At 46.6% G+C, this 21624-nt stretch overlaps 1 protein-coding gene across 1 annotated transcript; it reads left to right on the top strand.

Moving 5' to 3' along the window:
• The first annotated feature begins 3836 nt into the window (after positions 1–3836).
• On the top strand, positions 3837–4515 carry LOC134394937 (nuclear cap-binding protein subunit 2-like). Its single transcript, XM_063120817.1, has one exon. It carries the CDS (start codon positions 3848–3850, stop codon positions 4259–4261), a length of 414 nt encoding a protein of 137 aa, XP_062976887.1. The 5' UTR covers positions 3837–3847; the 3' UTR covers positions 4262–4515.
• Positions 4516–21624: the final 17109 nt, after the last annotated feature.

Genomic DNA, 21624 nt, shown 5'->3' with positions numbered 1-21624 from the left:
ACTCCGGACTGATCCAACCCATGACTTCCCAGGCCATGCTTAACTTCACAGACAACCCCTCTCATGGTTTACAGAACTGCCCCCTTCGTCAAAGAAACACGCATTAAAGCCGTCTGCCCAGTGGGAAATTTTGATGATTCCACTACAGAATAACACAGTAGTGAGAGGAAAACTGAGAGGAAAATACAGCCCTTTGAGACAAGGGCTTATTAATATAAAAGTCAATGTTATTCGGCTTTTCCTGCCAGTATTTGTCTCCCTTGCACAGTGTTACCGGCAGCAGGCAAAGTGTTTAACCGATTTTCAGAGGAGAGGCAGGAAAGAGTGTAGCTCTTACAATGACTGAAGGGCCGAGGAAAGGCTATAATAAAGCCATTCAGAAAATGACAGGTTACGGGGCTGTGTGATCTGGAAACTGATTTCTATTAAGTTGACTTATTGCCCTTTGCTGAGGGCGACGATGCTGAGGCGAGTGTGCTCTCTGCCTCAGCCAGCACTCTTGCATGAATGAGAAGAGCTGACGCACACCAGATCTCCCCTGATCCATGCAGCTTTGAATGTTAATGCCAGTCCACCTTGATGCTCTACGAAGTAAGAGCCTTTAATGGATTTTTTTCCCTGCCCAGCCACGCTGGGATTGCATGGATGAATAAATCAATCATAATGGATGATCCTTGGCGATACAAAGGGAAGGGTGGCGGGCATGTTGACCCTACACAACAACTGTATATTTCTTTTAAGCCTGCTATCATGGCTTTCCCCAAAGAATCCTGGGAATTGTTGTTCGGAGAAATGCTGAGAATACTCTGTTAGTCCTCTGGCAGAACTACAATTCCCAGGGTTCCATGAGGGAGTATGACTATTGAACCAATTAGTTTAAAATATGTCCTTTGTGACACAAGAGGAGGAAAAGGAGGAACATTGCAAAGAAGCTGGCTGTATCTCCAGCTGCCTTGCATCCTTGCCTCTTCGTGCAGTCACTAGGTCCTCTGTGTTTTCTTGACGGATGGACACACACGTAGTTCATGGACCAGATAGGTCAGTGACATTTAAGACGCTGAATTTATTTATTATTTATTTATTTTATTACATTTATATACTGCCCCACAGCCGAAGCTCTCTGGGCGGTTTACAACAATTAAAAATAGTAAGCATTAAAAGTATACAAAAATTTAAAAAACATAAAAACTAGGCATGTGCTCCACTCCGATTAGGAGCGGAGTAGCAGTAGCGGATTGGCCTGCTCCGCCTTACCCAGAGGCGGAGTAGAGTGGACCGCGGACCCCTAGAAGCAAGGCGAAGAGAAGCGACCATTTTTCAGAGCTCCTAGTTCAGGCGGAGCGCTCCGATCGCCATCTTGAAACATTTTGCCCATAGGATTGCATTGCGGAAAACAATCGGGGATAACTGGGTTGATTTTTAAGCTATCGTTCTGAAAATTCTTGTGCACAGAGAGTCGTGGATGGGGGTCATTTTGAGACTACTCTCACCTCTCTGCGTGGTGCAGGTCGTGCGCTAGAATTTTTTTAAAAATTGGCAGGAAAAATACCTTTTTCAAAGGGCTGAGGGGCAGAGTCAGCTCCCGGTCATGATCACATGATCCCAAAGTTAGAGGGATAGCTTCAAAAACAACCCAGTTATCCACGATTATTTCCCGCAATGCAATCCTATGGCGAAATGTTTTCAAGATGGCGATCAGAGCGGTCCGCCTGAAAGAGGAGCTCTGAAAAATGGCCGCTTCTCTTCGCTTTGCTTCTAGGGGTCTGCGGTCCGCTTCTACTCTGCCTCTGGGTAAGGCGGAGCAGGCCAATTCACTACTGCTTCTCCGCTCCTAATCGGAGCGGAGCACATGCCTACAATCCACCCTAAATGTCCCTCCTCACACCTGATCCTAAGGATGAAGCATGCCAAATGCACAACCATGGTTAGCATGCATGGAGCCCTCCAGCAGACAACTGCTAAGAGACTCACTTTTTGGTCCATCTAATGCTCTGAAAAACCTAAAAGGAGGTGGGTGAGCATTCATCATATCAAATACAGATTGTGTTGATGCCAACTTCACGAGAATAGCACCATAATGGAAAGAACTACAGGGGTGAAATATATCTGGAGCTACAATTTGCTTTTGTTTCATTATAGTATTCCACAGTTGGTGCACTGTGATTAAAAAAAATCTGGTCTCTTATGCCCACCTTGCTTATGTCTGAAGCCAGGGAGACACTGAGCAGAGCCACAGATGCTGATAATTTTATTTTGCAGATATGTTGGCCCTAGATCATTTAGAACTTTAAGGACTTGTACAAGCACCTTAACTTGGGCCTGGGAACAAACTGATATTTTTTTCATTTGAAACAAAATCAGAGTTACGTAGCTGGCCAATTGGCGTCTGAGATGTCATCAAAGGCAGCCCCACAGAGAGTACATTACAGTAGTCCAACCGAGATGTTACCGTAGCACAAGTGACAACTGTGATATAATCCTGCCATTCTTGAGCTAAATCAACACTGCTCATATGATCATAATGTGAGAAGTTCACAAAAATTCAAAATGAGGTCAGCCAACAAACCGGTTTCATGCAAAAAATAGATACTGAAATCATATTTCAAACAACAAGCACATGAGACAGAAAATGCTTCCTTTGAATAATGCCTTTCCAGATACTCTGTCCTCTAACACTGCTGTTTTGCTGGTTATATCACTGGGACAAAAATGGTAGTCATGATATCTTGTTAGATGAATTATAATATTGGAATTATTCATGTTAGTTCCAGTATAAACCCACAAAAACAGCTGATGATACTTTCTGAAAATCCCTATGTCTACTCAGAAGTAAGTCCTACTGGCCCTGTTCAGACAACGTACTAAGCCATGATGGTTAAATGTTTTGAGCTAACCAAGGCCATAGCTAGACCTAAGGTTTATCCCAGGATCATCCCGGGTTCATCCCTGGTGAGCGCTGGATGCCCTGTGTGGAACTTAGATGAACAGGTTTGACCCCAGGACAATCCTGGGATAAACCTTAGGTCTAGCTATGGCCCAGGATAGCTTAGTGTGTCATGTGAACAGCATTTTTCCTAACCATGGTGGGTACATAAATTTGCTTTAACCATGCTCACTGGTTTTACTCTGAATGGCAAGTACTGAAACCAATTGGCTCTGCTGGACCTCTTTTTTGTTGTTTATTCGTTCAGTCGCTTCCAACTCTTCGTGACTTCATGGACTAGCCCACGCCAGAGCTTTCTGTTGGCTGTTGCCACCCCTAGCTTCCCCAAGGACAGGTCTGTCACCTCCAGAATATCATCCATCCATCTTGCCCTTGGTCGGCCCCTCTGCCTTCCACTTTCCCTAGCATCAGCCTCTTCTCCAGGGTATCCTGTCTTCTCATTATGTGGCCAAAGTCCTTCAGCTTTGCCTTTAATACCATTCCCTCAAGTGAGCAGTCTGGCTTTATTTCCTGGAGTATGGACTGGTTTGATCTTCTTGCAGTCCAAGGCACTCTCAGAATTTTCCTCCAACACCACAGTTCAAAAGCATCTATCTTCCTTCGCTCAGCTTTCCTTATGGTCCAGCTCTCGCAGCCATAGGTTACTACGGGGAATACCATTGCTTTAACTATGCGGACCTTTGTTGTCAGTGTGGTGTCTCTGCTCTTAACTATTTTATCAAGATTTATCTTTGCTCTCCTCCCAAGAAGTAAACGTCTTCTGATTTCCTGGCTGCAGTCAGCATCTGCAGTAATCTTTGCGCCCAGAAATACAAAGTCTGTCACTGCCTCCACATTTTCTCCCCCTGTTTGCCAGTTAGGAGGGTAATAAAGGGCCAAAGACGTCATCACCGACCGCCCAAGATGTCGGGGATCCTGAGCACGACGTTGAGTGGCCTCAATAGCGACTCATATTGCGAGATCAGCTGGTATCGGGACCAGCACTTCAAGGGGGACCATTACCTGCAAGAGAAAGCCCTGAAGTACTCCTGCTTACTTTATGTGGGTAATCTGTCCTTCTACACCACAGAGGAGCAGATCCAAGAACTCTTCTCTAAGTGTGGGGATGTCAAACGTATAGTCATGGGGCTGGACAAAGTGAAGAAAACCCCCTGTGGCTTCTGCTTTGTGGAATACTACACAAGAGCAGAAGCGGAGCATTCTGTGCGGTTCATCAATGGAACCCGACTGGACGACTGGATCACCCGTACAGTTTGGGATGCAGGGTTCAAAGAGGGGCGGCAGTTTGGCTGTGGAAAGACAGGGGGCCAGGTATGAGATGAGTACCGGACAGACTATGATGTGGGGAGAGGCGGCTTCAGCAAGGTTATTCAGAAGCAGAACACGAATCAACAGACAGTGATCTACTAATAGCTTCTTAAGTTTAGGGGAGAGATGGGAAACGGAGGACAGGTGGAAGGCTGGGTTCACCTTGGATCGTTGGGTCAAAGTGAGCAAGAAGTTTGCCTGGCAGGGTTCTATGCAACCTGGACTTCCAGGCCCCTTATGCCCCAGTGACCTTTTGCACTTGTCCTCGATGGGTTGGACTCGATGGCCTTGTAGGCCCCTTCCAACTCTGCTATTCTATGATTCTATGATATTTTGGCTAATTTGGGTAGCCTGTTCTGCAATCTTGTGCCTGTTTTCCCAGTCCTGATGCAGAGATCAGAGGAAGCATATAAGTGCTGTCGGAATAAGAGAATGTGGCATTTGGAAGGGGGGTTGTTTGCTTCTCCTGTGTGGTAACTAGCCAATGTATTGGTGTGTGTTTGATTTCCTTCCTAACCATGGCCCACCGAGTTCAATAAGACTTACTCCCAGGTAAGTGTGTGCCAGCTTTCCCCAACCTGGTGCCATCCAGATGTGTTGGGCTCCAGATGTGTTGGACTCCCAGACATCATGGGAGTTGTAGTCCAACAAAACTGGAAAGAACCAGGTTGGGGAAAAGTGGTGTATAAGACTAGGGATGTGCTCCGCTTCTCTTCGGTTCAGAGAAGCAGGAGCGAGGCGGCCTAATTCGCCTCCGGAAAAGGCGGAGGCGAAGAGAGTCAGGGGGGCTGCGGATCGAGGTGAAGAGAATCGCCTCAATCCGGAGCTTCGCCTGCAGGTAAGTGGGGGGGAGGGGGACTCATCTGGCGCTGCCGGCGCCGCCATCCATGCGGTGGCGGCGCTGGCAGGTAAGGGAGCAGGGAGGAGGGATGCTTACCTGCATCCGTCGCAAGCTTCAATTGAGGCCCCGGCCTCTTCCGGCTTCAACCGGGGCCTCAATTGAAGCCCGTGATGGATGCAGGTAAGGGGGCGGGGGTGTGGTGGGGGCTGGCCTACCTGGCACCACCGCCGCCACCATCCACGTGGCAGTGGCGGTGGGGGCACCAGGTAAGGGAGCAGGGAGGAGGGATGCTTACCTGCCTCCGTCGCGGGCTTCAATTGAGGCCCCGGTTGAAGGTGGAAGTGAAGGCCGGGGCCTCAATTGAAGCCCGTGATGGAGACAGATAAGTGGGTGGGGGTGGGGGTGGCTTATCTTGCGGCGGCGGCACTGCCGCCATCCATGTAGCGATGGCGACGAAGCCGGATCTCGCTCCGCGGAGCGGGAGACGGGCGGAACAGCGCGGAGAGGATCGGGCCCGATCCGGATTGGGGGGTCCATGCACACAAAGCGGATTGGGCGGTCCATGCACACCCCTATGTAAGACTTCAGCCTCTGTCATTACTGGGTTTTAGGGTTGCCATGTCTCAGGTTTTGGCACTAAGACTCATGTTCTGGAGTTCATTCTCAGGGCCTCAGAGCAGCAAGTAAAATCCCAGGGCCAAGAGCTAGACTAGCTGACCCATGGCTGCTTGTGGTCTCCCTTTCACAAGTAACGTGCACATGCAGCACCAATAATTATATAAATAAGCAGTGCACAGGAGTAGGGGATTGCTCCTTTAACAGTGGGCCATACTCCCAGATTTTTGACTTTCAAGTATTAGAGATCCTGCAATGTCACCTCATTGCACATCTTGACTCTCACACATTTGGGGTTACTGGAGATCTAGCAACCTTGATGGGTGAGGAGGCCCCCTTGTCCTGTCTTCTGCTGCCATTTTTCTGGTGCTGCGCAGGGCCGCTATCCTTTTGCAGACCTCTAGAGAGTCTGTTGCCTCCCTCTCCTTCAGTAGAAGGGATGTCATAGGGGAGCTCTGGCGCTCTGGACACATGTTCCCTCTACCAAATGAAATGTGCTGCCCTTGTGATGAAGGAAAAGAAGGCATGGAGGAACGAGTCCCAGGACTGGGCTCCCAAGCAGATTACTCATGTTTTGCCGCATAAAAGCTTCCAGAAGCCCTTGATGCGGTTTGCATACTGGGGGGAAAAATTAAACCACGATGATTTACATGCTTGGGGAAGCTTCAGTGCTTTGTTCAACCAGCATCAAGGCAGTAAATTAATTCTGTAAGGCCTTGTCCAAAGTTACATTGATTCTGATTTTGTTGAAAATCATCCATTAGCCAAGAATTACTACCAGTGTTAACGGAAACACTGTAGTGTCATTAATTGGAATTAATGGATGGATAGTTTTTATAGGAGATTTGAATGAAGGCAATATTCCTTTCAAAAACCATTTTATTAGAAATTTGCTTGCCAGCTGTAAAATGGGATGCCACCGCAGCTACCTCCACGCCACCCCCGCCACCCCCGCCACCCCCAGCCCTGCCAACGAATGCACAATGCTTTATCCGAGGCCTGATGTGTTTTTAATTAAGGAAAAGCAAAACACTTTCAAATGCTGGGGGTTTGATTTTTGTAAAACACGGCTGTATAACAAATCGCTATTTATTTCCCCACATAATGGCTGTAATGAAACAGACAAAGGAGTGTTGCTGGGAATAATGATGACAATGGTGACTTCATTTGCATAAGGGGCTCCTGATACTTCATTTCCTACTGGTCTTTAACTAGAGAATATTCTGAAAGTGGTGATTGCAGCCAGGATGATGCAATGGCCAGAATGCAGAGCTTGGACTTGGGAGAGCAATATGAGAGTTGTATCGGTGTCATGGTGTTGTGGTTAGAGTGCCGAACAGGGACTCAGGAGATCTGGGTTCTAATCCCTGCTTGGCCATGAAGCTCACTGGGTGAATTTGGGCCAGGCAATGACTCTAACCTACCTCACAGGGTTGTTATGAGGATAAAAAATGGACAGGGCAACCCATGTAAAATGCCTTGGGTTCCTTGCAAGAGGAAGAAAAGGTGGGGTATAAAGGTGGGGGTCTTACTCCGAGGGAAGCTCAGAGGATGGCAACAAGGAAGAGGGCCTTTTCAGTGGTGGCCCCCCAATTATGGAATAATCTCCCCAATGAGGCTCGCCGGACACCAACATTGTTATCTTTTCGGTGCCAGGTTAAGACTTTTCTCTTCTCCCAGGCAGTTCACAACATATGCTGAGAATATGTTGTTTTAAATGGATATTGCTGTTTTTATGCTTTTGATAGTTTTAAATTTCTGTATATTTGTTTTTAATGTTCACTGTTTTTAACTTTTGCAAACCACCCAGAGAGCTTCGGCTAAATAAACACAAATAAATGTAATAATAAATAACTCAATATTCATTGATTGGTTCCATTTGGGTCTTTGCCTTCCTCCAGGGTGGTGCTCAGGAGCCGTCCTGTTTTATCTTCACAATAACCTTGTGAATTAAGTGTCGTGTTTCACCACCTTCCTGTCACCACCTTCCTGGAATCTGAGGAGACTTTGGAAGAGAGGATGATCCTGTCGCTAGTCGCAGGGATTACGAGGGTCCTGGGAAGTCAAAGGATGCTGACAGCCTTTCCAAGATCGTCCACAGGAGAAATGAACTGAAGGAACCTAAGCATTAGGATCAGTCCATGCTTCAGGCCCACAAGGAGCACCCCCAGGAACAAAAGAGGCAGCAGGTCCAAACAGAAGCACTAACCCTTCTGCCCGCTCACTCCATTCCACTCCCAATCTTTCAGGGATGCTTTAAGGTAGATTCCTGCATTGAGCAGGGGGTTGGACTCAATGGCATTATAGGTAGGGGTGTGCACGGACACCCCCCGCTCCGCCCCGCGGGCCGATCCGAAAATTTCAGATCGGCCCGCTCCGCTCCGCGTCGCTCCGCCCATACTCCACTCCTCTTCGCCGCGGAGCTCCGGCTCCGAATCGGAGCTCCGCAGTGGAGGGGAGTGGTGCCAGGTAAGGCCGGGAGAGGAGGACAGGGGGGTTACCGGGCCCTGCCGCTGTCGCCGCCCATGCGCCGACGGCGGCAGAGCCCGGTAAGGGACCAAGGGGGAGGGGGGCCTTACCTGCCTCCGTCCGCGGTCCGTCGGCTTCTTCAATTGAGCCCATGGTTCAACCAGGAAGTCTGGGCCGCAAGTGCGGCCTAGACTTCCTGGTTGAACCGCGGGCTCAATTGAAGAAGCCGACGAACTGCGGACGGAGGCAGGTAAGGGAGAGGAGGGGGGGCCTGCCGCTGTCGCCACATGGGCGACAGCGACAGCGGCAGGGCCCGGTAAACCCCACTTACCTTTCCGGCGGAGCTCCGGATCGAGGCGAAGGATCTGCCTTCACCTCGATCCTCTTCGCCATGCTCTGCCGGCCCCCCAATCCTCTTCGCCTCCGCCTTAAGGGGAGGCGAAGCACCCCGCTCCACTTCTAATTTGCCGGTCCGATTAGAAGTGGAGCACATCCCTAATTATAGGCCCCTTCCAACTCTACTATTCTATGATTCTATGATTCCTCATACTTCCTGCATATCCCTTTTGCTTTTCCTACTCCCATGAATGTTAGGAACTGTGCATGATTTCATCCCCACCTTCTTGTGCAGTTATCGCAACCCTCTCCTCACTTTTGGCAGAATGGCCAGTTCAGGCATGCTTGCGTCATTGATGAGAACAGAGCTAATTTCCCCGCAAAAGAGTATGGCTCTCTAGGAAGGGTTGCAGGTCCATAATTAGTCCCATGTATGTGTTCAGATTACATTGCTTTGCCAAGTTCATTTCCCCAGAATAATCTTGTGCATTTTAAAATTCATGCGCGTAATCAATAAAAGTGCCAGGTTGCTTTTCCCTGAAGTCTCAGTGTCTCTCTCTCTCTCTCTCTCTCTCTCTCTCTCTCTCTCTCTCTCTCTCTCTGTGTGTGTGTGTGTGTGTGTGTGTGTGTGCGTGTATGTATGTGTGTCTTTCTCTCTCTGGGCCTGTTCAGACAACATGCTAAGCCACGGTTAGGCCGCTAACCATGGCCGGATCTACACTAGTCTTATAACGTTGCTAGTGTCCCTTTCTAACGTGGTTCTCTGTATCGGTTCTCTGTATCACGGGGCACACTAGCGTGACTTACGTTTAGCTGCAACGGTACTTCAGGGCACATTGTTCAATCCTTTCCATTCTTCCTCTTCTCTGAGAGTAAGCAGAGCTGCTCGGTTTGCTCCACCCACTTCCTGCCTCATTCCTAGCCAGCAATAGTCATAAGCACACACAAACTCCCTCCCAAAACATCTTAATACAAGTCGCTGGGAATAGCCTGAATGCATAGGAGCCAGCCACTTTGCTGAAGCTAAGATGGGCTGGGTCTGGTCAGGGTTTGGATGGGTGACCACGTTGAAAAGTTTTAGCAGCAGCCCCAGTTGTTGAGATTATTTCAAACACACCATTTAAGCCCCGCTGGTCATGAGTTTTGGACTGGGAGCAGAGACCCTTGTTAATTTTCCTGCACGGAGCTACAGCGATCCTTTGAGCGCTCCTCAGCTCCTTTGCAAAGAGGGGGGAAATGTTAAAAAAAAATCATAAAAAAATCAACCAATGACCCAATTCGATTAAAATTCGGTATTTGAATTACTGTTCCAATTTTGGTGTCTTTATCTATAAAGTTTACGCAGATGTAAGCATTTGTTTAAAATCCTGCTTCTGCACCCACAGCAGCGCCTCGGGTGAATCTTTTGCAAAAGGAGCACAATTAAGGCAGGATGCATGGGACTACTTCACAATCAAAGCAGATTCTAAGGTGGAAAACTTCTGAGTCCTTTGCATGCAATTGTCAGTGATTGCACAGTAAAACGCTGGTGTGATTTATCTGCTGTAGCAGATAAGATAGCAAATGGGGCAAAGGAAGGAGAACAGGAAGCGGGCAGAGCAAACCCAGCAGCTCTGCTACTCTCAGAGAAGAGGGAGAGGAAAATTACCGTTAGAAGGAGGCACATGAATCTGTAGCCGCGCTGCAACTAAGAAATAGAACCTTTAAGTACAACTCATTTACAACGTTGGAGACCCAGGGTCACGTGACGCTGTGCGTCACAGTAACCCATTCAAAACGTTAGAATAACATCAGTGTAGATTCCCACCATTTTGCAGCAAATGGTTAGTGAGCATGTTTAAACCATGATTATGAAACCACCATGGTTAGGAATGGTTGACACAACATACTACGTAATGGTTCACATGACACACTAAGGCAATATCCCGGTGATCACCCCGGGATCATCTCTGTGCGTCCACATGATGCACAGGGCATCCCGGGAGCAGGGAGGGATGATCCGTCCCTTGGCCCAGGATATCGCCCTACCCTTTTAGCCCGCTTTTACAGCGGTCTCGGGATGATCCTGAGACTGCAGAACCTGTGGCCGGGCATCATGGGTTGTCCCGGCTCCTCGCAACAGGGGTGGGATGGGGGGAGCAGGGAATTTTTTAAAAAGAAAACCTTCACATTTTGCAGTCCAGCACTCATGCGCTCCTTCTCCCTTTAAAAAAAAATGGCGGGCGCAACGTCCTCTTCCTCCTGGAACATCGCGCACCAAGTGTAGACAAAGGCGATGATCTCGCAATCATAAAATCACGAGATCATCGCCATCCAACCCCCTTGTCTAGCCATGGCCTAAGCCACAATAGTTAACACAAGACACTTAACCACCGTGGCTTAGCATGTCATGTGAACAGGGTCTCTGTGTGTGTGTGGGTGTTGCCTCATGTCTAGAGGAGCGCATTCGGTAACAAATTGGGTATTGGAGGAACGGAAGGCAGGGAAAGGGGGAAGGAACCGTCTGAGGAATTCTGGATGACCAGATGCCCCTCCCCCAGCCTGACACCCCACTGTCCTGCCCTAAGGATAGGCAAACCTCTTCCCCACATTTCTTTTTAAAGGGCCGCTGCTGGGATTTCAGAGGGTGATCACACTGAGTGAAGCATCAGCAGCTGCTGCCCTTTGGGCGATGCCCCAAGCAACGACAAAATGGCACCCCCCAAAACCAAGCCCATTCCATCTGGCACAAGACCTGACTTACCCCCTGTGGTAATCATTTCCTCTTGTCTGCTTAACTAACAGCCGGCTATGTTCTAGGCAGGGAAATCAGAGGCACAGCAAGCATGAACCCGTACAGTCTGACCTGAATCCTAATTAGGGACGGAAATATTGGAAATGTGCCATATTAGAATTGCTATTACCATTAATATTGACGTTCCCACCCAGGGGAGATAAGCAACTTTACATAGTAATTATGCATAAAATTAGGCACTGTGAACTTTTGGTTCACCTTGCTTGCACTGGTATACAAAAGGGGGATATAAAATGGCTTATAACCGTATAGCAGTTGAAAACGGTCTGGAAACTTGAACTGGTACAAAACAGGGCAGCACATTTACTAACAGGGACTGGCCAACAAGACCACATCACGTCAGTCCTTTTCCAGCTTCACTGGCTGCCTGTCCGGGTCTGATTCAAAGTGCTGGTATTAACATTGAAAGCCCTAAACGGCTTGGGGCCAGGCTGTCTGAAGGAACGCCTCCTCCCATATGTACCTGCCCCGACCCTAAAGTCATCCTCAGGGGTCCTTCTCTGTGAGCGCCTGCCAAAGGAAGTGAGGCAGGTGGCTACCAGGAGAAGGGCCTTCTCCGCTGTGGCACCCCGGCTGTGGAATGAGCTCCCTAAGTAGGTTCGCCTGGCACCTACACTATATTCTTTTAGGGTGACCATATGAAAAGGAGGACAGGGCTCCTGTACCTTTAACAGTTGCATAGAAAAGGGAATTTCAGCAGGTGTCATTTGTATATATGGGGAATCTGGTCAAACTTTCTCTTCATAACAACAGTTAAAGGTGCAGGAGCTATACTAGAGTGACCAGATTTAAAAGATGGCAGGGCACCTGCAGCTTTAACTGCTGTGATGAAGACGAAATTCCCCCAGATTCCCCGTATATATAAATGACACCTGCTGAAATTCCCTTTTCAATACAACTGCTAAAGGTACAGGAGCCCTGTCCTCCTTGTCATATGGTCACCCTATATTCTTTCAGATGCCAGGTGAAGACCTTTTTATTTTCTCAGCATTTTAACAGTCTATACATTTAATTTCAACTTTGCTGTTTTAAATTTGTATTTTAAATTTGAATTTCTGCACTGCTGCTGACATTACCTTGGTTATCAAACTGGGGAGAGGCAACGAGTAGGATACCGCAGGGCTCAGTCCTGGGCCCAGTGCTCTTCAACATTTTTATTAATGATTTGGACGAGGAGGTGCAGGGAACGCTGATCAAATTTGCAGATGACACCAAATTGGGTGGGATAGCTAATACCCTGGAAGACAGAAACAAATTTCAAAGTGATCTTGATAGGCTGGAGTGCTGGGCTGAAAACAACAGAAAGAAATTTAACTTTTGTGAACCGCCCAGAGAGCTTCAGCTATTGGGCGGTATAGAAATGTAATAAATAAATAAATAAATAAATAGGGATAAATGCCGAATTCTACATCTAGGAAATAGAAACCAAAGGCAAAGTTACAAGATGGGGGATATTTGGCTCAGCAATACTAAACATGAGAAGGATCTTGGAATGAGCCAACAGTGCGACATGGCTGCAAGAAAGGCAAATACTATTTTGGGCTGCATTAATAGAAGTATAGCTTCCAAATCACATGAGGTACTGGTTCCTCTCTATTCGGCCCTGGTTAGGCCTCATCTAGAGTATTCTGGGCTCCACAATTCAAGAAGCAGACAAGTTGGAGCATATTCAGAGGAGGGCAACCGGGATGATCAGGGGTCTGGAAACAAAGCCCTATGAAGAGAGACTGACAGAACTGGGCATGTTTAGCCTCGAGAACAGAAGATTGAGAGGAGACATGATAGCACTCTTCAAATACTTAAAAGGTTGTCACACAGAGGAGGGCCAGGATCTCTTCTCGATCTTCCCAGAGTGCAGGACACGGAATAACGGGCTCAAGTTAAAGGAAGCCAGATTCCAGCTGGACATCAGGAAAAACTTCCTGACTGTTAGAGCAGTACGACAATGTAATCAGTTACCTTGGGAGGTTGTGGGCTCTCCCACACTAGAGGCATTCAAGAGGCAGCTGGACAACCATCTGTCAGGGATGCTTTAGGGTGGATTCCTGCCTTGAGCAGGGGGTTGGACTCGATGGCCTTGTAGCCCCCTTCCAACTCTGCTGTTCTATGATTCTCTATGATTCTATGCTTTTATATCATATTTTATAACATGTTTTTATACTGTTTGCTTTATACGTTGAATGGTTTTAATTTTTGTGAACTGCCCAGAGAGCTTCAGCTATCAGATGGTATAAAAATGCAATAAACAAATAAGCAGTATTGGGTTTGTTTATTTGCTCATTCGTTTTGCTTAAAATCATTAATTATATGTGATTCAGTGATTTAGCTGCAGGATAAATGACCATGCAATACATTTTAGCAGTAGAAAATACAACCCCCTGTAGACCCTTGTTCTTTTACAAAGCTCCATAGATGCTTCAGTGTGTACATGGTGCTACAGACGTGGGTGGCATTTGTTTACTTCTCCTTTTAATGCAAACATACGTAATTTGCACTTCCCGAACAAAGGCGCAAACTGAAACACAGTCATACTTGCATCTCCGAATTTCATGGTGCATTTCTCCAAACAACAAACGGGTCACAAATTCGTTTGTTAGGGGAAATGGTACAAAAATGCATATACTGTATTTGTGAAAATAACACAAAAATGCATGACATTATGGGGAAATTACTTGGAAAAAATATGTACTCTGGGAACATGCATATAAAATGTGTATATTAGGAGAAATACACACAAAAATGCCTATGAGTTTTCATGTAAAGCTTTTTTTAAAAAAAAAACGAACAACTTGGAAATCAGACAAAGAAAAGATTGGAAAAATGAAAAACTGAGAGAAACCTACATGGATATATTCATCTATCCATACATGGAGCTCTTCTGGGTAGCCACACCCATTCACTTCAATAGAGAGAGAACTTTATGGGCTCAATGGGTGGAGCTATCCCCTCCTTTGAACTATATGGAAAACCCCTTATTGAATTGGGGTGAGAAGGCTCAATCGCCTCATGAAGTGAGTCTGAAAGCACATGACCAGGAGTGAGCCCAGCCTCAAATTTCATTAGTTTGGCCCAATCTAGTATCTCAAGATCGCCATCTTTCATTTTTGAATAGGTAAAGGTCACTTCAAATGTTAAGAGTTGCCAATCTTGATAGCACTTTCACGGAGGAGAACGTTCTTAACTAGGGATTAAGATCATGTACAGCAACCATTTCCTATGCAAGGTTACAGGGGTGAATGCACCATTCATGCCTATAATATTGTGTAAATGGCTATTTTATGGCAGTCATTTATGCAGCAGGACCTTACAGGAAATGCCCCAGCCACCATTTTGTGGAGAATGGCAGCTTGGCAAGGGGTGGAGTGCCCTATCAGGCACTCTCCAAGCAACGAGGTGCTCAGTGAGCAGGGTGTGGGGGTCCAGGAGTGGGGGAATCCACCGGACTCCTGGACCTACTTGGACACTCATGATATCCCTACAAAAAAACAATTTCAATTAAATACTAGATGTGTTCAAACAGCTAGCATAAATTCCTCATCATATGCCATTAAATGCCTGGGAGTAGAAGACATTCTCACCTGGCACTGAAAAGATGGCATTGTTGGTGCCATGTGGGTTTCAGTGGGGAGATCATCCCGCAATTGAGGGGCCACCACTGATAAGGCCCTCTCCCATGCTGATACTTTCCGAGTCTCCCTTAGAGGTGGCATTTGGAGGAAGGCCTCAGATGTTGACCATAGTAGGTCACGTCAGAAGAGATGCTCCATCAGGTAGAGGCTCTCCATCATGTAATAAAATGAAATGAAACAGCCGTATTCGCATCACCCTGAGGTGCAGAACATTATAGCAAGCTGAGAGAGGTGTGTGGTTCAGCTCCGAACTGCCTATCTGGCTGTGGACTAGATTCAGCTTCACACGAGAGCTAGTGGGACGGAGCTAGAATCCGGGAAGAACTAGGCCTTGACCTGTGGGGTGGGGCCACTGCAGCACATATAAAGTCAGTTTGACAAGCTGTCCTACAGGAAGAAGGCTCCAGCCCAAAGCTGATAGCTCTGTAGCGGGGAAAGTTGAAACAGCCTGTGCTCCGGCTCACCAAATCCTTTCCCCCTTTGGGCTTGTAGGACAGATTAGACTGACAGAGGGGCCCCAAAGTGTTCTCCGATTGCTGAAAGCCCTCGGGGCTAAATTTAATCCTGCTGGAAACAGGTGCGAAGCACTTGCATGTCACACAGAGAGTGTAGATTACACAGGGAGGCGTAAATAGCCTGGGATGGAGCTCCCTCCTGCTGGCCGTCACTTTGTCAGGTGGGGGAGGGTGGCCACTGGTGAGCTGCCCATAAAGAGGACATGCGTCGCCAAAAGTAGATGGCAAGCAGTGGTGGGGTCAGTATCGAGATAGAGTTTGAATGTGCTAACTGTTCCGTATGGGTGCACATTCAGATGCTGTTAGTATAATTTAAATAGAAATACAATACAACTCACCGTATTGAGGAAGACTTTGAGCAGGTGCCTTGTGTGCCTGGTTTAGTCTGCTGTCCAGGAGCAGTTGATGGGCAACCTCCAAGCCCAGCTCTTTCTTCAGATGGTTCTTTCTAGTGCTGTTCCAAACCCTGCTCCCTATTTTGGGGACCCTTTTCCCTCCCTGAGAAAGAGGCATTGTTTTTTCTGACTCTTTCGCAGGGAGGGGGAGAGATTTGGAGAATTTTCTCCTTGGGGAAAGGGGCATCATTTCCACATGCCTTTTTAAAGTGTAGCCACTTGTTGAGTCTTTCAATTTTTATTTATTTATTTATTAAAAAACAACAACACCCATGGCCCTTGGAGGAGCCTGGCAGTTCTTCCTGAATACCTATTGGAGACCATGGGCTCATCTACACCCAGCAGGATATTCCGCTACGAAAGCGGTATGAAAGCAGTATATCAAAGGCAGGAGTCACACTAGTGCTTTATAGTGGAATTGAAGTGCACTGACAACTGTTGGGACCCATGACACATCTACACCAAGCAAGATATAGCACTATGAAAGTTATGTATGCTATGTGTCAAAGGGCCCCAACAGTTGCCAGTGCATTACAATACCGCTATAAAGCAGTAGTGTGGCTCTTGCCTTTGATATACTGCTTTCATACCGCTTCCATAGCGGAATATCCTGCTGGGTGTAGATGAGCCCCATGTGACCTCACCCTCTCCAGTGGAGGCTCCGATGTGAGTGGATTGGCGAATCTGCTCTGGGTTTCAGATGGAACCAGTCATAACTCTAAAGGAGCTCTCCAAGGTGTTTCACAGAACTCCTTTAGAGTTCTGATTGGTTCTGACTGGAACCCCGCCATGGATTCATCACCCCACTGACATCAGAACCACCAGCCTCCACTGTTATCGCTCATTCAGAAGAAGAAAAAGTAGGACTAGATCCTCTTGGGGGACACACCTGCCACAATTCATCCTCCAGGCTGTAGTTTTGCATTGTTCTAATTGTCAAGCTTCTAAGGGAGAAAACACAAGCCATAGCTAGCTATATCTTCTCTCTCTCTCTCTCTTGAGTGAGTGCAGGAGGCCCTATATGGATCTGGTCTCTAGCATGTGGGGTAGGAGCTTTAACCCTTTCCCCCAGCATCACTGCACTCCAAACTGAGATCACGCCCCCTCCCTGCCATGTCTGCAGGGTATATCGCCAAATAGGGATCCATTCAAGTTAATGTAGATGTGGAATGGTGATGTAATCACTGACTATTTGTTAAGCAATAAGCAGGCCACGTGATGTGCATGGCACAGCACTCGAAAAGTGAAACAAATGACCACAAGAAATTTATAAATGTTTATAGAGTTTTTTTAAAAAAATCAAAAATTCCAATATTTAAATGTTTTAGCTTTATTTTTTTTAAATGAACACACACACACACACAAGATTTTAAAATTTGAAATGTTTTGGTATAATAAAACAGCTTCAGTAAGGGTATGCTACAATGCCAGTTATATGCTGAGCCAGAACCAATCACCAACAGTGCAAACTATTTGTTAGACAAATTCCTGGAGGAGGAGGCTATCAATGGCTACAAGTCCTGATAACTTACTTTATTTATTTATTTATTTATTTATTGCATTTTTGTGCTGCCCATCAGCCTAAGCTCTCCGGGCAGTGTGCAATTAAAAACCATAAAATACAAGTATACATTTAAAACATTAAATGTTTCAAAGGCAATATAAAGCCAGCTACATTAAAGGCCAGAGAAAGCCTGTGTGAAAAGGTATGTCCTCCAGAGGGTGGGGGCTACCTCCAGCATCAGAGCCAGTAAGCCTATATACACCAGTTGCTGGGGAACATGGGTGGGAGGGTGCTTGTGCGTTTGCAGTGAGCACATGGATGGCCACTGTGTAGGGTGACCATATGGAAAGGAGGACAGGGCTCCTGTATCTTTAACAGTTGCACAGAAAAGGGAATTTCAACAGGGGTCAATTATATATATGAAGAACCTGATAAAATTCCCTCCACATCAAAGCAGTTAATGCTGCAGGAGCCCTGCACTCTTTTGTATCTGGTCAAGAGTAAAGAGCTCCTGCAGCTTTAACTGTTGTGTTGAAGAGGGAATTTCACCAAGTGATGCATGCATATGAATGACAGCTGCTAAAATTCCCTTTTCTATGCCAAAGATACAGGAGCCCTGTCCTCCTCTTCATATGGTCACCCTACCACTGTGTGAACGGAGTGCTGGACTAGATGGACCCTTGGTCTGATCCAGCAGGGCTCTGCTTATGTTGTTAACTATGTGGTTGCAGCTGAAGCAGCTTCATAAGACAGGGAACAAGTCCCTGAACCTCTGAAGGCAAGCACCTTTGCCCCCTCTTCTTCAATGCTCCTACCTTGGAATATGTCTTGACTATGGGGCTGCTTTGACCTCTCTTTGCTGAAATCTCCACCATATCCGCCTGGCAGGATTGCCTCTTTCTCCCGAGCCTCTGTTCTGTGCCATGTTATCTTGAGTGGCATGATCCTGAGCTGGTTTTAGCTGACCTGACAAATGGAGACATTGATATGTCCTGTCTGGGGCAGCTGCCTGTTCTCTCTCAGCTAGAGAGCTCAGCTAGATCTGTGCAATCCTCCACTACTTTTCCCACGCTTTCTGCCCATTTCGTGAGCGCTTGTTCAAATCACACACACACACCCGTGTCAAGATGCCCACAGGGAATGACATCAAACCACTGTGATAGCGGGCTCATTTTTGTTCTTATTATTTTATTTTTTGTACTGGTTCTTTAAGGATATATTTCAAAGGTGGGAGAAAGAAAGCAACATACCAAGGGGAAATGATGGGTCCGTCACTCTTTTGACAATTGCCAAAAGTATGGATTGACAGGTTGGAGCTGCAGGAAGGAACGGACCCTTTCTCTCCTTGTTGCCACTCACTGAGAAGATATGTAAGGGGCTTGGACGCCCCTCCTCCCTCACGTCCCTTCAACATGTTCTGTTACAGGACTTCTGGGCAAAGCTGAGCAGATCCGCAGCTGCTCACCAACACAGCTGCACTGAGGTTCAGAGAACTACCATGGATTTTATACCAAGGGCTAAGCCAAGCAGTCTTTCGCTAAGCCTCGTGTATCACAGACCTTGACAGGGAAAGAGGAACCTTCCACGTTCTCAACTTCCAAGTGGGTGGCTATCATTCTTTACTTAGGGTGACCCTATGAAAAGGAGGACAGGGCTCCTGTATCTTTAACAGTTGTATTGAAAAGGAAATTTCAGCAGGTGTCATTTGTATATATGGGGAATCTGGGGAAATGTCCTCTTCATCACAGCAGTTAAAGCTGCAGGTGCCCTGCCCTCTTTTAAATCTGGTCACTCTAGTATAGCTCCTGCACCTTTAACTGTTGTGATGAAAACAGAATTTCATCAGGTTCTCCATATATTCAAATGACACCTGCTGAAATTCCCTTTTCTATACAACTGTTAAAGGTACAGGAGTCCTGTCCTCCTTTCCATAGGGTCACCCTACTGCTTGCATCCTCTGTCAGCTGTAGAATGCTTCTCTGAGACTGGGGTCCTTCTTGCTTTATTTCACATCTGAACCTCTTGAAAGATTTTGTTTTGTTTTGTTTTCCTCCTTAAGAATTGTATTCAATGAAGGTGCTATTTTGATCCTAGACATGGGACCAGTTCTGAATTTCTTAATGAGTGTATTGACTTAGGAGATAGGAGTCGGTCTCTCCCCCATTCCTAGGGTGACCATAAGAAAATGAGGACAGGGCTCCTGTATATATAAAGAAGGGAATTTCAGCAGGTGCCATTTGTATACGTGCAGCATCTGGTGAAATTCCTTCTTCATCACCACAGTTATAACTGCAGGAGCCTGCCCTCTTTTGTATCTGGTCAGTCTAGCATAGCTCCTGCAGCTTTAACTGTGGTGATGAAGAGGACATTTCCTCCACCAGGTGCTGCATGCATTCAAATGACACCTGATGAAATTCCCTTTTCTATACAACTGTTAAAGGTACAGGAGCCCTGTCCTCCTTTCCATAGGGTCACCCTACCTATTCCTGAACAGGTGATCAATGTCTTTTCTTTGGCTCTGTGACAGGATATCCCTAATCAAATTATAGAAATCACACACAGACACACACACACACACACACACTGCTGGACACAGAAAAAAAGAGAGACCTTTTTAACGGGCATTTGTGTATGGGGCCAGTTTCCATAGATGCTGTCTCTGAACTGGGGGGAGGGGTATGAATATATGTCTACTACTTGTTGTTGTTTTTAAGTAATGACCAGGACTCTGTGTGTGCCACAATTCTGTGGGAGTGCAGAAAAAATGCAGAATGGGATGCTGAATCCAGCTTCCTGAGAGTCTCAGCATTATTATTATTATTATTATTATTATTATTATTATTATTTCTTTATCAAATTTATTTCCTTAGCAGTTTACAATCATAAACCCAAACAGCAGCACTAACATTAGAAAAATGCAAGATTAGACATTAGTAACATTTTAAAAGATTAAATGAGACAAGTTTGTAGTCCTTATGTGCATGGAGACAGGAGAAATCCCTTCTAAATTCTCTGAAGCTGAAAAGCTGCCTGAGTAAGATCACCATAGTTCCTCTGCTCCTCTCCCATCTTAGGCCTCAGTTAGACGTACTGGGTCTAGCACGATTGGGGGTTGAGGATCTTGCAATATTTTTTATCGTGAGATCTCCCCCTCTGTTTACACACAGCGCACGACAACCTCGAAGGGAGAGGACATCACGGTCAGCATTTTGTTCTTGTTAAAGAAGAAGAGCGCATGAACCGTGCGTGGATCCTGGCTCCTCGTGAGGAACCGGGGCAAACCACGACGCCTGCAAACACATTTTATGGTCTCGGGATCATCCCGAGACCATGGAAAAAGCAGGCTCAAAGGGGAGGGTGAGATCCCTGAGAAAGTGAGGGATCATCCTACCCTGCTCCTGGGAACCGCTGTGCGTCATGTGGACGCACAGCGACGATCCCGGAGATCACCCCGGATTTCGCCCCATCTAGCTATGCCCTTAGTGAGCAAAACCAGAATTGAACCTGATGAAAAAATAATAATAGCTGTATAACTTAGGCACAGTAAAACAAATCTGGAAAATTGGCTCAATTAAATAATTTCAGCAGTTTAAGGAATTCAGCTTTCCTTCCCAGAGAATTTACGAATCAGCCCACAGAATGTTAAGAAAATACTTGTGCAATGTATACACAGCCCCAGTTATGACAGAGAGGATTGCTTGTGGGTCTCCAATATCTCATGGTACTTTCCGGGTTCCTAATATAAACGGGAGGCTGGGCGGGCAGAGAGGAGAGAGAGGAAAAACAACAACCTTGTGTTTTATTTGCCCTGTCACCCTCTGGAAGTCTCCTTACAATGTAATTACATGGTCAGTAGTTATACAGCTCTATGGCTGATGATGTGCCATAAACAAAAATAAAAACTAAGACCAACAAATTCCACCAGGAAGGATTTAGATATTAAATTGAGAGATGACAAGGTTTGTAAAGCTCTGCGTGAGTGAGGCTGTAACACTCTACGTAACGCCAGAGGTGGAAATTCCATTAATCGGGTAGATCCTCAGTTTGTGGCATGCCACGGAGAGTGCAATGGCATTTTGCTTTCCCCTGGGTCAACCACATGCTGAAGAGGGGAAGGAGCTGGTGGAACAGACCACATAACCTGCGCTGGCCTGAAGCCGTGCCTAAGAATTTGGGATATCAGGGGAGTCCATTTGGGGAGCAGAGCTTGTCAAGTTTTCATCTGCTCAATCCCCCAGAGTGTGATCCATTTTGCACTAACTGGCCTGACTCAG

This window comes from Elgaria multicarinata, chromosome 1 (genome assembly GCF_023053635.1).
Source record: "Elgaria multicarinata webbii isolate HBS135686 ecotype San Diego chromosome 1, rElgMul1.1.pri, whole genome shotgun sequence".
In the NCBI taxonomy this organism is placed as follows: domain Eukaryota; kingdom Metazoa; phylum Chordata; class Lepidosauria; order Squamata; family Anguidae; genus Elgaria; species Elgaria multicarinata.
The sequence above is the reverse complement of the archived record's forward strand: the minus strand, read 5'-3'. Positions and strand labels throughout refer to the sequence as shown.

What these genes read in the sequence shown, in the direction of transcription:
- LOC134394937 (XM_063120817.1), top strand. Translation starts at nt 3,848, where the DNA reads ATGTCGGGGATCCTGAGCACGACGTTGAGTGGCCTCAATAGCGACTCA.